The 16,500-nt window shown below is 43.7% G+C and overlaps 1 protein-coding gene across 1 annotated transcript in view; it reads left to right on the top strand.

Annotated features, from left to right (window-relative positions):
* The window catches only part of EGFLAM (EGF like, fibronectin type III and laminin G domains), a 180,537-nt gene that overhangs the window by 72,171 nt on the left and 91,866 nt on the right, over positions 1-16,500 (top strand). The window contains 3 exon segments of the mRNA XM_032594538.1: positions 3,702-3,819; positions 5,058-5,140; positions 5,143-5,203. Of these exon segments, the coding sequence (XP_032450429.1) occupies positions 3,702-3,819; positions 5,058-5,140; positions 5,143-5,203 (262 nt within the window).

Raw genomic sequence — 16,500 nt, 5'->3', positions numbered from 1 at the left:
GTATTGGCTCATAGCTAATATCTTTAATAATCTATAACCACACCACTCCTCTCATATGTCATATAGCATATAGACTTCATGGGAGAAAAGGATCCTAAAGCAAAAGGCTGTGAGGGTATTGGCTTGAAAGTGTATTTTTTACTGTCATAGGAACAGCCTAGTCATGGCCTATGAGAGAATGAGAAGCCTTATATCCTCTTGGTACCACCAGTCCCTTAATTTCTGACTAGCCATGGACCCAGGGGACAGATAGTGGAACTAGGGTGCACAGATGCAGAGAATTAGGGCAGAAAGGGGGCTTTGGAGTGAGGTCCATACGTTCAGCCACGACCCCTTGTGTAGCTACATGTAGGATGGCGGGGGTCAGAGTGGAAAGGAGAGGAAGATTGGAGACAGAAACCTTCAGGGAGGCTGGAGAAATGGCCCAGGTAAGGATTCAGAGGAAGTGGAAGAAGGGAGCAGATCTGAAAGGCATGTGGAGGTGGCTGGAAGGAAGTAGGTAAGAGGAAGTCAGCCTTGTTGCTGGAGTTGCTAACTCCAGGGACTGGGACAGAGGTACTGGGCCGGAGGATTCAGTAGTAGAAGCTGGTTCTTGATGAGGTAATCTGCTTGTATTGGACGCCTTGATTTGATTTCTTTCATTCATTCACTTTTCCTTCATTCATTTATTCATTCATAAAAAAGCATTGCTTGAGTATTTGCTACCTGTCTGGTAAAACTATTCTAAGCTTTAGGTTGCCAGAGGACTAAGGACTTGCTCCTTCCCTCAAGTGGGTGGGGAGGAGGTGACAAATAAACAGACAATTACAATCTAAGGTGAGTGGTGCTAAGATTGAGGTACACCAAGGACGCCAGGGAAGCAAAGAGGAGGGGGGCCTAACCAGACTGGAGGCTGGGGGTCAGAGAAATGAGGTAATGTCTCAGCTGAACTGAGTCATGAAGGATGAGCAGGGGTGAGCCAGGCAAGAGTGGAGAGAAGGGCATTTCATGTGGAGGGAGCAGCAGGTTCAAAGGCCCAGAGGCAAGGAATTGAATGGCATAAATTTGCGCCCTGCCAAGTTCTGAAGTATGCCTGGAATACAGAATGCAAGGAAGGGAAGAGGCATGAGATGATGCTGGAAGGATGAACAGGGGGACACACTAGGCTATTCTAAGGGGATTTTTTAAATGGGAAGTGACAGGCTCAGATTTGACGTTTAGGAACATAACTGTAGCAGGTGGAGTCTACGCTGGTGATGGAGGCAGCGTGGGTGGCAGGGAGAATTGAACCCACTGTCAAAATTATGAGGACTTGCGCTTAAGTGGCCATGAGGATAGATCGAAATAGATTCCAGTGATGTGAAAGAGTCCTGGTGCCTGTATTGGTAACTGACTGAATGGTGGTTAGAGAGGAGGGGTGAACACAAAGGGGCAAGTGTCAAGAACTTGTGGTTTGGGTAATGAGGAGAGAGAGCACAAGAGGGGAGGCAGTTTCTTATTTGGTTTTCAATAGCAGGAGGAGGAACGATTAGTTGAGCTTTGGTTATGTCGAACTTGAGTGGCTTGGTAGTTGTGGGGTAGAGATGTCCTAGAGACAGTCACAAACCCATGTCTGGACATCAAGAGGCAGGTCAGAACTGAGAGGCAGATTTGGAAGATGTCAAGTGGAGGTGGTGCTAGAAGCTAAGGACGTAGTAGATGAGCTGCCCCAAGCAAGACTACAGAGTGAGAGGGCAAGATGGTGAGGGGTGAGTCCCTGAGAAGGACCAACACGTACGGGGCAAGCAGAGAGTGGGGAGTGGGTGGAGAATATTGAGAAGGAGCAATGAGAGAAGTAGAAGGAGACCAAGAAGGAGCCAAGAAGGCTTCCAAGGGAACCAAGAAATTTAAGATGCAAGGATAAGCAACAGTATTGGAAGGTGCAAAAAGTCATGCATGGAGAGTCATTTCCATTGGATTTACTACAGAGTTATGTAGTAACTTTGGTAGAGCATCAATAGGTTTATAGTGTAGAGAGGCCTGCTGAGGAGTGAATCGGAGGAGAGAAAGTGGAGGTAACCCCTGCCCCTGTAGAGAGGAGTGGGTGTATGCGTGCTGACCATTTTTAAGGTGGGAGAGATGAACACAGTAAATCGAGAAGGACCAGGTAGGTAAGAGAGGGGATGGAGTTACAGAAGGTGGACAACGGATATAATTCAGAGCACAGGGGAGGAGCCGAGCCCTGGACCAGGGGTTCCTACACCAGGCTGCCCATTAGCCTGAGCTGAGGGCTTTAAACTGACCACCAGAGCCCAGCCTTCCATGGACTCTGATGTAGATAGTCTGGAGTGGAGTCCAGGCACTGGTAATTTTTAGCGATGCTAACGTGCACTCAAAGTTAAGAACTACTGTAGTATGTCTTCGGTAACTATTTGTTGAATGCTTTAAAAGTTTTTTGATCAGTGGGTGAATTCTCCTTAGCAACAGTGAAGAAGGTTTGGTCATCTGCAGAAGAGGTTACGAGGGAAACACAAGGCAGGATCCCTGCTCTCAAGTCGCTGACAATCCCATAGGAGAAATAGTAGCACATGGTTTGTAGTAGAGGAAAGTGCTAGATTAGCGGCACAACAGTTGGTAGGGTAAGATCAGGTCGGGTGGTCAGGAGTTGTGGGGAAGATTTGGGTCTCAGAGAAGTGTTGGAGCCTAGCTACGCAGAGAAGAGCAAGGGCCCCACACACTCAAGTCAGCAGCCATTACCACCGTTTCTTGAGGACGGCTTCGGTACCAGCCACTTTACACACACTATCCCAATAGTATAGTTCTGCAGGATTGTATGTATCATCTCCATTTTATAGAGGAAGAAGCTGAGGCTCAGGGGATGTGGCATCAGGCCACGGCTAGGAATAAGTGGCAGGATCAGGATTCAAGCCCAGGACTCGTGATTCCAAAGCCGGTGTCCTTTCCGCTACAGTGTGCTGGACTAGTGAGACCCAGACCTCCCACTGACTGCGCAGCACTGTAGTCCCAGGGACATACTGCTTTTGCCAAAGCCTAAAGTGGAGTAAGTGTTCTTCAGCTGGGGCTTTCTGGTCAGGGCCATTTGTGTAGGTGAAGTTCATACACGCCCTTCATCAATGTGGGGTCCCTGGACCAGCAGCAGCATTTGGAGACTTCTTAGAAATGCACATTTTCAGGCCCCTTCCCAGAGGTACTGAGTCAGAAACCCTGGGGGTGGGGGTGGGGGGCCAGACCCAACGATTTAAGCCTTCTTAGAGATTCTGATGCCTTTAAAATTTGAGAACCAAACTTGGAGTCCCCACTTTAGTACAAATCAAGACGTCAGTTTGCTGTTGTGGCTAGTCTCTGAACATCTGTGTCGTGCAAGTGGAGAGAAAGAACTGGTGGGTTCCGACCCCCCAAAAGATTATTACCTCGATTTTAGCAGCCCAGTACTCTGATCAAAGAACTCAAATGTTAAAAGTCATATCTGATAGGGAGAATGAGTCTTAGTTCTAGAACAGTATATAGATTCCAGTAAAGGGTAATTCTCTAGTTGTGGGAAATATGTGATGGTGTTTTCCTTTCTGCAAATTATAAAACTTGGCCAACCCTAGAGACGGCAAAAGGGTCTCTGTCCCCTGTAGTTTCACAGGGGCCTTGAGATGCAGCCCTCATGGAAATTGTCTGGTTTGCTCTACTAGGACTTCTGGTCATTGACACATTTCCCATTTGGTCATTGACAGGAGGAAGTGATCGGAGACTTGAAACCAGGCACTGAATATCGAGTGAGTGTAGCAGCTTACAGCCAGACTGGCAAAGGACGGCTTAGCTCTCCTCGGCACGTTACTACTTTGCCCCAAGGTAAAATGGGTTCAATTCATTAAGATTAGGAAAGCGATGGGTGCTATTCATTCATTCCTTCCTTCAGTATGTATCAATGAGGACCTACTGTGTGCCAGGCACCATGCTGGGCTCTGGCGTGTGAACAAAACTAGGCACAGCCTTTGCCCTCTCAGAACTCAGTGAGGTGGGTGAAGACATTACCTAGTTAACATGTAGTCACAGATTGTGGTAAATGCTGTAAGAACGTACAAATGGAGACCCCATGTAGGGGTGGAGGTAAGAATTCTCTGGTGAGGTGACTGCTAAAGTGAAGGTCTGACCAGTAAGTGGGAATCAGAAAGGGGAGGAAGGACAGTGGGAGAAGAGATTTACAGGCAAAGGGAACCCAACAAAGGCTCATTGATGTGGCACTGTGCTGGACAATGGGGGACAAAGGTTACTCAATCATCATTGCTCACAAGCTCATTGTGGAGGGAGAGGCAAATGATAGGTGAGTAGATCCAGGGCATCTGAGGTCTGCGCAAAGGGCTCTGGAGCACTCAGGAGGGAGCACCTCCCCTACTCCAGGGATCAGGGAGGGTTTTAGAAAGATCCATATTTGGGGCCCGAACTTTGAAAACTACATAAGATCCTGCTAGCAAGAGAAGACAGGAAAAAAATGTTTCTGGCATAAGCAATAGTGTAAACAAAGCCGGGAGATGGTGAAGTCTAGATATGAAGAGTAATAGCAGTTACCTTGGGGTGATAGGATCACGGGTGACTCTTACATCTTTACCCATGAGGTTATTTCCCAAATGTCCTACCTTAGGATGCATTCTGATGGTCAAGGCAAAACACACACACAACATACACACACAGAAGAACTGAATGTAAGTGACAGCAATGCTCTGCATTCAATTTTCCTTGCAGGTGTCAATTCCAACCTGCAAACAGAGATGAAGGTTACCAGGAGGTGGGAGTGTGGGTTGAGGGTTTTAAAGGGTACACACCCATTGTGTGTCCCGGGGCCAGGGGTCCGGACGTAATTTAGTTGGATTTTCAGCCAGGAGGCTGGGGGAAGAAAGGGAAGACCAACTTTTAGTATCTCAAACCTTACATGGTGAATCCAGTTGTGATTATTTTTGTGTTGGTTTGGATTTTGAGGCTGTTCTGAACAGAGATCTTTAGGCAATGGGGAAGCACAAGCTTTTTACATATTAAAACATCCCCAGCAGCAAAGACCACCGCCAACTCTAGGTGTTTGCTGTCCCACCTAGATTCCTGCCTGCCTCCATCAGCACCCCAGCAGCCACATGTCACTGTGGTCTCTGATTCTGAGGTAGCCCTCTCTTGGAAACCCTGGAAAAGAGCGAAGGAAGCTCCCCAATTCAGTACTATTCTGTGGAATTCATCAGGTAGTTGTGTGTGTCACATTTAAAAGCCATATGTATTGACCTTGGGTATTCCAAGCGCGATAGGATGCTACATGGAGAGCCGTCTCTGCTGTCTGTGTCTTTAAGAGATGACAAAGGCTTGAAGACCTGCATTTTTACCCGGCCCTTGGGCCAGCACCTGTCCCCACGTCCTCTTTGGAGCCGGGTCATCTGGTAAACCCATCTGCACTCACCATCCTTCCGCCTCATTTCCCCTTCACAGTCAGGACTATCTTAAGCTCTGAAAACTCCCAAGGCATCATTTGCCAACAGCCTGCCTGCATTTTCACTCTTGAAACCCGCCTCCCTGGCTTTGCAACATTACGTCTGAAATAAATATCTGATGGTGATTTTCTTGAGGGAGGGGGGAAAGACATCGATAAGTCATTGTTTCCTTCACATCCTGATTTGCTGTGGGGGCCGGTTTCTTGGTTCAGTTCAGTTTTTTTCTCTCATCTTGCCTCTCAGTTCTTGTTATTCAGCTTTATCAGAGGGTACAAGAGTGACAAGAAATTGTTCCGAAAGCTTACAGATATAAAACCATGGATTCTCAATGCTGCTATGTAGTTTTAAGCAAAAATAAGTAAAACTAACCCAACAAAAAACAATGTGCACGCGCTCCCCCCCACCCCCACACACACCAAGCCAAAAAGAATTCCTAATCTAAGGTCCTTTCTCTGACTCCAGTAACAGCTGGAGTGTGAACTGAGCACCTGGCTGATGGAAACGTCTGCATAGTTAGTATTTCTCTACATTAAAAGCGGGATTTGTCTAAAGCCTGCTCTTCCTGATCATAAAGGGACTAGTTCAGCACCTCATTCCTGAGGCTTTCTGACGCTGGGGACAGATGATTCTGCCAAGATTTGATTAGCTCTGCTCTCGTGGCTTGACTTCCTTGCCTATTCCTTGGTAGTGAAAAATAGATACTTGTTTCTTCAGAGAAGCACTGCATGGAGTCCCTTTAATGCCTGAGGACAGAGCTGGTTTCAGGCAGGACTTATTGACTTGCAAGTGGCAGAAGCCTGGAAGAAGACGAGGCAGTTCTATGTTGACCTCTGTGACTCTAAAGTCCGGTGGAAAATCCAGATCAGGGAAGATGTGATCTGTTCCAGAGCAGCCATTTGTCTCCGTCCATCTCTGTGCTATGCTTTCCCCTGTATTGGCTCCATTTTTCAAGAAGCTTTTCTGATGTGGCAAGACGGCCACCAGGCACTGAAGACTTGCCACCCACTAGCGTAGCTCCCCACAGGAAAAGAGTGGTCATTTCTCAGTGGACCCACTCGAGTCTCAGTGTTCACCTTAGTTGGCCAGGTTGGGTCCTCTCCATTCACTGAGCCAGTCACTGTGGCCAGGGAGGAGGCTACCCTAATTGGGCAAACATTTGTCATATTCTGAGCTCTGGAACCGGTGGGTCATTCGCACCTGAAGTACACTGATGGAGAGAGTTCGGAAGGGTGGCTCCCCAAAGGAAAATTGTGGTGCTATTAATGAAAGAGGGAAGGAGAGATCCTGAGAAAATTAGAGGAAGGAAACGACGCCCACTGCAAAAGTTCCAGACTGATGCTCATCATTGAGGGATAATCGGCAAACCTGCTGTTGAACAAATTTGGTAGGCAAAGCTGGGGTGTGCCTGGAATAGAAGAGATTCTATGCTCATTCCCAGAGTAAACATGAACACTGAAAGTCCTAAAACTTCGGCTTGCTCATCTGTAAAAAACTTGGGCTGAAACTAACATTCTGATTCACATTCATTCATTTGTGATGCATTTCTGTCTAGCACACCCAAAAGCAAAATGTAGTACTTTGAAATTTGGGGAAATGCAATTTTTTTTTTTTCCCCGCGAGCCCAGCAGACTGTCTGTATAACCACCAGCAAAGATGATGGCTACCATTTATTTTTAATTGTGAGCTAAAACAAACTTTTTTTAAGTCTGGCGTATTGACAAAAGGTAGACATTGCAGCTTCTTAACTTGTGTGCACACTGAAAGTGGACGATGAAAGTGATTCGCTGGGGTTCGAACCAGAAGAACTGGAAGAGAGCCCTGCCTCCACTACCTGCCGGCCAGGAGGCCCTGCGCCGATCACCTCCACCCTGATACTTCAGTCCCTCTTGTAGTTTGGGCTCCCCCACAGGATAGCCTGATACAAGGGCTAGAGTGCAAGTGGTTTATTTATTTGGAAGCAGGAATGAGAAAGTGGAAAGGGTGAGACAGGGAAGGAGGATGTAAAACTATGTCGCTGAAGTCACTTCTAGAGGTAGCAGGGGCTTCTATGGAGGTTTGATCCCACTGAGCACTCTTTGAAGTATGCAGATCCCTCTCAAAGAACAGGAGCCATTTACCCACTGGCTTCCGTTCTTCTCTGTTGATTGAGGGGTTTCCTTCAGGGGCATAACTTCCCACATTTCTAGGCTCTGCCAGCATGTAGATTAAGGACAAGGATCTCAGGATAGAAGAAGGTGTGATACGAGCACAGCAGGTGATTGAAGTTGGATCCTGGTCTGTAAGGCAAATCTGAGCTCACATGAAACTTTCCACCCCCAGCTGCTGCTGCAACCAGAAGTGGGACAAAGGGAGGTGACTTGGAGCCCCAGACGTTGACTGCCAGTCCTTATCTGCAATTAGATGGGTGAAAACCTTCCAGTCTTACAGTGGGTGGTCAGGAGGATCAACTGAAATCACATATGAGAGGGAACTTTGTAGATATTAAAACCTACAAAAGGTGTAAGATATATAGGGGTGTTATGTACCTACATGTAATAATTATACTTCGTCACCAACAAAAATGCATTCTAACATTGAAAACAGTCTCTAACGTTTGAGGGCTCAGGCCCCCAATTTTATGTACACGCATTTAAAAATTATATACCATTCTAACAACTCTTAATTTTTTTAAAAAAAAATCTATTTATCTTGACCAGTATAACTTTACCATTTTTCTGAAACTTACCAGTTTTTCTGAAAAGCTAACTTTGAATTTAAAACTCTTGGACATCTTGGAGTTTCAAATGGAACATGGCAGAATGGGGAAAGCTGACCCCTATTCCCAGCCCCTATACTAGGAATTCTGCCTCTCTGTTTTCTTCCCGAATATGTAGCTTTGGTCAAATGATTTTATCTCAGAACCTCCACTTCCTCGTATGTGATATTAAGCTGATGTAATTCTCATTGGAAAATTGTTGGTTACTGTCTTCATAAGTGTTTCGCAGATATTGAATATCTGTTAGTTTCCTCCCCTCCACACTACTGCTTCTTTGTGACAAAGAAAGAAGTTGAGACTCAATTGCTTAAGCTGCTTTGCCAAGGTAAAATGACTGGTTGGGAACAGAATCAAAATTGGAAGTCTCCTGACTTCCAGCTCAGTACTCTTGTGAAGCCCTATATCCCTTTCATGTCTGTGATCCACCTTCAGAAATGGAAGCATAGGGGCGCCTGGGCGGCTCAGTCGGTTGAGCATCTGACTTCGGCTCAGGTCATGATCTCACAGCTCGTGAGTTCGAGCCCCACGTCGGGCGGGCTCTGTGCTGACAGCTCAGAGCCTGGAGCCTGCTTCTGCTTCTGTGTCCTCCCTCTCTCTCTGCCCCTAACCACTCGCATTCTGTCTCTGTCTCTCTCAAAAAAATAAATAAACATAAAAACTAAAAAATAAAAAAAAAAGAAATGGAAGCATAGACTCAGCCCGCCCAGAGCCCTGCTGGTAAGGATACACGAAGCCTCATCTTAGGCTGCTGTTTGCTGTTGTTCTAGAAAGAAAGCTTTCACAGCTTCTCGTGGTATTTAATGTTTGGCTGCAGAAAAAATCCCCATATCCACTTGTAAACGTCTCAGAGTCTATCCCATTACGCGTGAGTGCTCAAGGATACGTTTAGAGAGAGCTTTTCTGAGGGCTAAATCAGAAACTGCAATTAGCATGAGAAGCCTTCTGGGAGTCTTAGTCATCATTCTATTTTTCCCCAGAAAGGTCTGCTTCATTTTAATATTAAATTCTTTTTGCCCAGATACCTCCTGTGTACAGAAACAACCTTGTGACAGGTCTTTAGTTTCTTGTTATATCCAAGAGGGAGGCCTTTGGCAGCCAACACTAGGAAATTGTAGAAATCAGCTCACCGCCAGAGGTTATCCTCAAGATTTCAACCACTTTAATGTGAAATTCTCTTCCCAGTCCTGTCCCTGGAAGAACAGCTTCTCCTCCATCTCTCTGCCTTGGCAGGCACTTCTACATCAGTTGGTCTTCTTAGTCGATGAGGATGATGATATTAAAGGCTTTGTTAAGAAATAATAGCCTAGGGGCCCCTGGGTGGCTCAGTCGGTTGAGTGTCTGACTTCAGCTCAGGTCATGATCTTGCGGTTCGAGAGTTCAAGCCCCGTGTTGGGCTCTGTGCTGACAGCTCAGAGCCTGGTGCCTGCTTTGGATCCTGTGTCTCCCTCTCCCTCTCTGCCCCTTCCCTGCTCACGCTCTCTCTCTCTCTCTCTCTCTCAAAGATAAATAAACATTAAAAAATTTTTAAAAAGAAGTAGTCTAAAAACCTTTTTAAAAACGATTTAACTGGCTGATAAAAGCTTAACCTGAGGAATTACACTAGACCAGAGTCTGGGGGTACTGACTACTTACTTGCTAGTTTGGGTGATATTTCAGGTAGACATTGTATATTTCTGATGCTGTCTTGAGTCATGGGCTTAGGACCAAGCAAAATTTTGTTTCTCATCCGGCTTCTACCCTCCTTAAAATGAAAGACATCCTTAGGTGACCACCCTGAAGGGGTGATCTCAGTGTCTTAGTCTCTGGTTCAGGCAAGATGAAGCTTTCGTTGAGAGTAATCTGATCTCCCCCAGAGTTGCCCTGGGGGCTATTTATTTGCTTCCTCACTAACAGTAGATTTTTTATTTTAGTGTAGAAAAAAAATGTGAAGAGGCCGATTCTAAGTAAGCCTAGGCTGTAACATATTTTGCAATGTCTTTCGAACGTTTACCTGCTTTTTAAAACAGAAAAGCCATGCATTTGAGGTGAAGGAGAAGTTTTTTTTTCTAAAGTGATACTGAAAATTTCTTTGGAGGCAGCAGTCCTTACTGTTTATTAAAATAAGAACCAAGCATAAATATAGCTACCTATGTTTTGAAATATTTTAGCTATAAATATCTGAGCAATTTTCCTCCCTGCCTAAGAATTTCCCCAGGGTAAGTGCCTTTCTCATAAGCAAAAAATATATACTATGGTGGCAATGAAACTAAAGGCCTAGAAAAATATTCCCTATCTCTGATGTTCCATTTGGGTGCCATGACCCACATACGCTATCTATCAGGTTGGTTACAGGTGAAAAACAGTTTTCACTTAACTTAAGTATAGTTTTTCTACAAGTGTGACCTGATGGGCTAAAATTGCTTGAGTTTTGCATTGACAGTTGCTGGAAAGGGTAGATTAAAGCTTTCAGTGGCTGTTTTCTTTTTGAGTTTTAATTTAATTCCAGTATAGTTACCATGCACTGTTATATTAGGTGTAGGTGTACAATATACAAGTTCAACATTTCCACACAGTACCTAGTGTTCATGATGACAAGTGCACTCCTTAATCCCCATCACCTATTTCACCCATCCCCCCATTCACCTCCCCTCTGGTAACCCTCAGTTGGTCTCTATAGTTAAGAGTCTGTTTCCTGGTTTGCCTCTCTCTCTTTCTCCCCTTGCTTGTTTGTTTTGTTTCTTAAATTCCACATGTAATGATAGTGGCTGTTTTTAATTTAAAAAAAAGTCCACACTAGGCTTATTTGGGGTACATGTGAAAGTTCAAAATATTTCTGTGTATGTATTAAGGACGCTGGTCAAGAACTGTTGATCTCAATCTCAGCCCAAGACAGTTATCCTAATAAATGAGAAAAAGCAATGCTTGCCCTCTTTTCCCTTCACACCTTTCTGTTCAAATACTTCCCTGGTCTCTTGCAGATGCCTTCCATAATAAGACTTGCAAAATTCATCTTCACACAGGGCTGCTTCTAAGCCGATTGCAATGCCTACCTATTGGTTTCGCGGAGAATCTTAAGGTCATACACACTTGGGTGGGTTTTTAAATTATTGTACAAATTGATATTTTTGTCAAAGCCATCTGTCTTTCCATCCTATCAAAAACTCTTCCTTAATCTGCAAGTAACAAATGAATTTAATTAGTTTGCTCGCAGGAAGTTACCTTGTCAAGGCTGTTACTAAATAAAGATGAAATCTGGGATTCAGAATAGAAGCTCAATGGATTATGGATTTTCCTTGAATAGTTTTAAGGGATGATGTGATTTGACTCATGGTCAAGGTCACGGCCTATGAAGGTTAAAGTTTCTCATTCAGAATTGAGACTTTAGAGACCAAACTGAGGGGAGGTGGGTGGGGAAGATGGGTGAAAATGGTGACAGGGATTAAGGAGTGCACTTGTTGTGATGAGTACCTGGTGTTGTGTAGAAGTGTTGAATCACTGTATTGTACACCTGAAGCTGATTTAACACTGTACGGTAACAATACTGGAATTAAAATAAAAAATTAAAAAAATTTTAACGTTTATTCATTTTTGAGAGAGAGAGAGAGGAGAGACAGAACGTGAGCGGAGGAGGGGCAGAGAGCAAAGGAGACAGAATCTGAAGCAGACTCCAGGTTCTGAGCTGTCAGCACAGATCCTGACATGGGGCTTGAACTCATGATCTGTGAGATCATGACCTGAGCTGAAGTTGGTCACTTAACCAACTGAGCCGTCCCGGGAGCCCCTAAAATAAAAACTTAATAAAAAAAAATTGAGACTTCTAGTCTGATGCTTGGTGTCATCTTTCAAGTTAGAGTTTGTTCAAATGTAGAATCAGAAGACATAGGCCAGAGCTGGCCTCTCTAATCCTGGGCATGAGTTGCTCAATTCTAATTCTTAGCTTCCTTGTGTATAAATAAGGCTGGACCATCTGCCCTCTAGAACCCAGTGACCCTGGTTTGCTGTCCTCGTGACAAAGGTGAGGCAGTACAGACTGGAAGTTTAATGCATAGGCTTTGGGGGCTAGCTCCCTGGTCCAACCCTTCCCTCCACCACTTTTAAGCTGTGTCATCTTAGGTAGATTATTAACTTCTCTTTGTCTCAGACAGAGGAATAAGGATAACAATCTATTTACCTCATGGAGTTGTTTACATGAGTTGATGCACATGAAATGTACAGAACAGCTCCTGGCTCCCAAATGTGCTCAGTCAATGGGAGGAAACATTGCTATGGTGACTTTGGGGATAGATCTCTTCTGCTCTCGTACAGAGCCATGTTCTTTCCTGGCTAGAAGTCTTTATGTTTGCTGTTCTCAGCCAGGATAGTTCTTCTACCTCTTTGCCTAGCTATCTTCTTGTTCAGCCTTCAGGACCCTGCTTAAATACCACCTTGTCCAGGAAGCCTTCCTTGAAACCCTTCCCCCTCCCCAGACTAGGTTAGATACACCTGTAACATTTACTTGCAACACTCAACACACTTGTAGTTAATTACTTGTTCAAGGTCTTCCTCACCAGGACATGAGGGCAACATCTTGACGTGTTCCCCTTTGTAGAATATAAACACCTAGCATGGGGTAAACATACCATGTGTCAAATAGGTGCTGATGAACATTTGGCCATGACAGTCGCAGGAATGAACCTAGAGAATGCCAAACTAGCTGGAACCTCGTATGAGCTCCTCAACCTCTCTGAGCCTTATTTCCCTCCACCGTAAAGTAAGGATGACAATAACGGCTACCCTCAGGAGGCTTGTGAATATGAAAAGCTGTGTGTACCATACTTAGAGAAGTGGCTTGTAGAAGATTTTTCGTGTGTTGGAAATGGAAATGTGTTGGCACATGAGCCACAGGGGTTCAATGAACCCTTTACCACTAATCTCAGAGGCCAGTAACCAACGATCTACCTTACCAACTGCAGAAGTGTAAGCCAGGCAAAACCCACCGGGATCTTCACACACGTCTGCCTTCTCTTTCCCCCCAACCCCAAGTTATTCATTGCTTTTGTTTGCTCATCATAAGAGGAATACCAGTAGATGGCAAAGCTTATACCTCATGTATAAGACTAACTGGAAGTTCCCATTGTTCTTTTATTTCATGTTGAATGATAACCTGTGTTTTGGAGCTCTTCATAAGATGGAAGTGAATTGCCAACTTTTTGTGTAGCTTTTTACTAGAATTTATAGCAATAATTAGGCAAATGGCTACAATATTTAGCAGTGATGTAGTCCTTGTGTTGGTTTTCTTGGCCCCAAAAGTATAAAGCTTAAAATATTTAAAGAATTGTTCCTATACAGTTGATTAATTTGGGGAAGAATGGGGAAAAAAGCAAAAAAAAAAAAATCTTCCTTTCAAGCAAGTATTTAGGAAGTTGTGCTGTTTAAGTATAAGCCTTCCTTACCACCACCACCAGAATCAGAAAGAAGCAAGAATGGGCTTGCTTTGATGTCAGCTGAGATTTCATATTAACAAGTGGTGCTTCACAAAAAAATTCCTTTTTCTTATCTTTAGTTTCTAAATAAAAAATCTTAGAACCACCTTCTAGGCTGATGCCTGATCTCAGACATTTCTGGTAGCCAGCAAGTTCCTCCACTTAGGGTCAAATGGAAGGGTGGTTCTAAATGTTTGTGCAGAAGTCTGACTTAGAGTTCTACAAATTGATCCCGTAAAGATTCCATCCCTCCTACCATGAGCTATCCTGATGTAATCCCTGGTCAGATTGATGTGAGCTCACATAAATTGAATTCTGGTGTAACAGCATTGGGAGACATTTGTAAACTATAAATGAAAGCATGCTCTCCAGTTGCCCGGCCTGGGACAAATTGCCAGCTGAGTTTATCATTACCCCCATTGTATTTATCTGTTTGTCATTTGGTTGAGTTGAACCAATTCATAAATAAAGAAAGAGGCTGAAAGCTGAAGGTCAAATAATACATTTTTTTTAAACTATGACTACTTAGTAGTTTAGGATTTTCCTCTGCAATTCATTCTAGTGTAGAGCAAATCCTGCATAAAACTCGTCTGTAAAATGGACAGAGAATCAGAGGCTCTTCTGAGTGTGAGGTTTTCTCTTACCCCTGGATAATCTATGGGATCATGTCTCTTCTCTTGGAGTAGGATGCTTAACCTGTAGCCTATAGATCCCCAAGGGGTCCATAGATAGATAGAATTCAGGGGGGTCCCTGGATCTTGGTTGGACAAAATTACATTCTTAGTTTTATCAACTGAAATTTAATGTCCTTCAAATAGGAATGTAGTCAACAAACTACAGTGGTATTAGCAATTCCTGTGGCTTTGCCACTAATAGAATCACAGGTATGTTATTTTGTCCCTTTACAACTGTTGTACATATCTCATAATACCAGTAATGTTTATCACTACTTTGAAATAATTATAGTTATTTAATCCATCACTAGGCATCATTATTTAATGTACTAATAAAGAAGTACATATATTATCATAATCGTAATTTTTTTATTGTTTAGATCATTGTTTTCAGTATAACTGGTGTCTTTTTGCAATCCTAAGGATTTTTTTTTGATGCATTTAAAAATATTTTGAGAAGGGTTCATAGATCTTCCTCAGACTGTTGAAGTGGTACAAAGTTAGAGACTGTTGTCTCAGATCAGAGGTTGGCAAAGTTCTTTTTTCACAGGGTCAGTTAGTAAATATTTTGTGCTTTCCCACCTATATGGCCTCTGTCTCAACTACACAATTCTGCCATTGGAGCAAGAAAGCAGTCATGGACAATAACTAAACAAATGATCATGGTTGGGTCCCAATAAAACTTTATTTTTTTTAATTTTTTATATATTTTTTTATTCTGATACTAACCAATTGTCAGTTAAGGACAATTGGCCTTTTATTTATTTATTTTTTCATATGAAATTTATTGTCAAATTGTTTCCGTACAACATCCAGTGCTCATCCTAACAGGTGCCCTCCCACACCCCAATAAAACTTATTTACATACCTTGGAGCCGGCTAAGTTTTCCAGCCCCTGATTTAGGACGTCTTGTTATTCTTAAGGTCAAATTTGAAGGTATTTCAATTCAGCTTAGCCAGTCTTTATCAGATACTTACTACGTGCATATGTTCATCCAAACATGTATGGATTGGATATCTTCTATGTGCAAGTGTGCACAAAAGATTTAGGGGTCAAACAGCAACTGCCCCCCTGCTTGGGACAATCCAGTGGGGAGGCAGAGGAGACCATATCCAGTGGTGAGTGTCGCAGGCAGGAGTGGGGCCCGGGGGCCCAGAGAAATACCCAGCTTGACATCTAACTCCGTTTTGAAGGAAGTCTGGTGAAGGCTTCTTACAGGAGCAAAGAAGGACACATCTGTTGATAACCAGGCAAAGAGGAGGGAAGACACAGCATGAAAGAGTCAGGCTAGAAGAAGCTACTTGAGTGATGGCTTGGAGGCAAGCAGATGTTCCTGGAATTGGCTTAGAAAATCTGAAGCTTTATGAAGCAAGAGATAAGGCTAGATGGTAAGAGCAAGAAAGGGTCAGAGCAAAACAGGCATAGTAACAGAGCTCATGTTTGTCCCGAAGGGAATAGGGAGCAATGGAGAGTGTTAAGCAGGAAAGGAACATATAGTCTGTCCCTTCAGATCTTTTGAAGGATCATGAAGACATTCCAAGGAACACAGAGATGAGTAAGGCAATCAGCATGCTTAATGAGCACATAGCCTGGCAGGAAAGAAAGAAATATAAAATAACATTAGAGGGTGGTATAATCGAAACCAAACAGACGAACGTAGGGGAAGGGAAGGAAAAATAAGATAAAAACAGAGAGAGGCATACCATAAGAGATGCTTAACAATAGGGAACAAACTGAGTGTTGCTGGGGGAAGGTGGGCAGGGGAGGGATGGGCTAAATGTGTGATGGGCATTAAAGAGGGCACTTGTTGTGATGAGCACTGGGTGTTATACGTAAGTATGAATCACTAAATTCTACTCCTGAAACCAGTACTACACTATATGTTAACTAACTTGAATTTAGATAAAAACTCGGAAGAAAAAAAAAAGAAATGGGTAAATTGTGATAAAAAATTTTAATGGTATGAATGATACTGTCTTCTCTATTATAAAGAAAAACATTAATGGGGTGCCTGGGTGGCTTAGTCAGTTGAGTGTCAGACTCTTGATTTTGGCTCAGATTATGATCCCCCGGTCATGAGATTGAGCCCGGCATCCGGTCCACACTGAGCATGAAGTCTGCTTGAGATACTCTCTCCCTTTCTCTCCCTCTGCCCCTCTCCCACTTATGCATGCGCTCTCTCTCTCAACAG

This window comes from Lynx canadensis, chromosome A1, assembly GCF_007474595.2.
Source record: "Lynx canadensis isolate LIC74 chromosome A1, mLynCan4.pri.v2, whole genome shotgun sequence".
In the NCBI taxonomy this organism is placed as follows: domain Eukaryota; kingdom Metazoa; phylum Chordata; class Mammalia; order Carnivora; family Felidae; genus Lynx; species Lynx canadensis.
The sequence above is the reverse complement of the archived record's forward strand: the minus strand, read 5'-3'. Positions and strand labels throughout refer to the sequence as shown.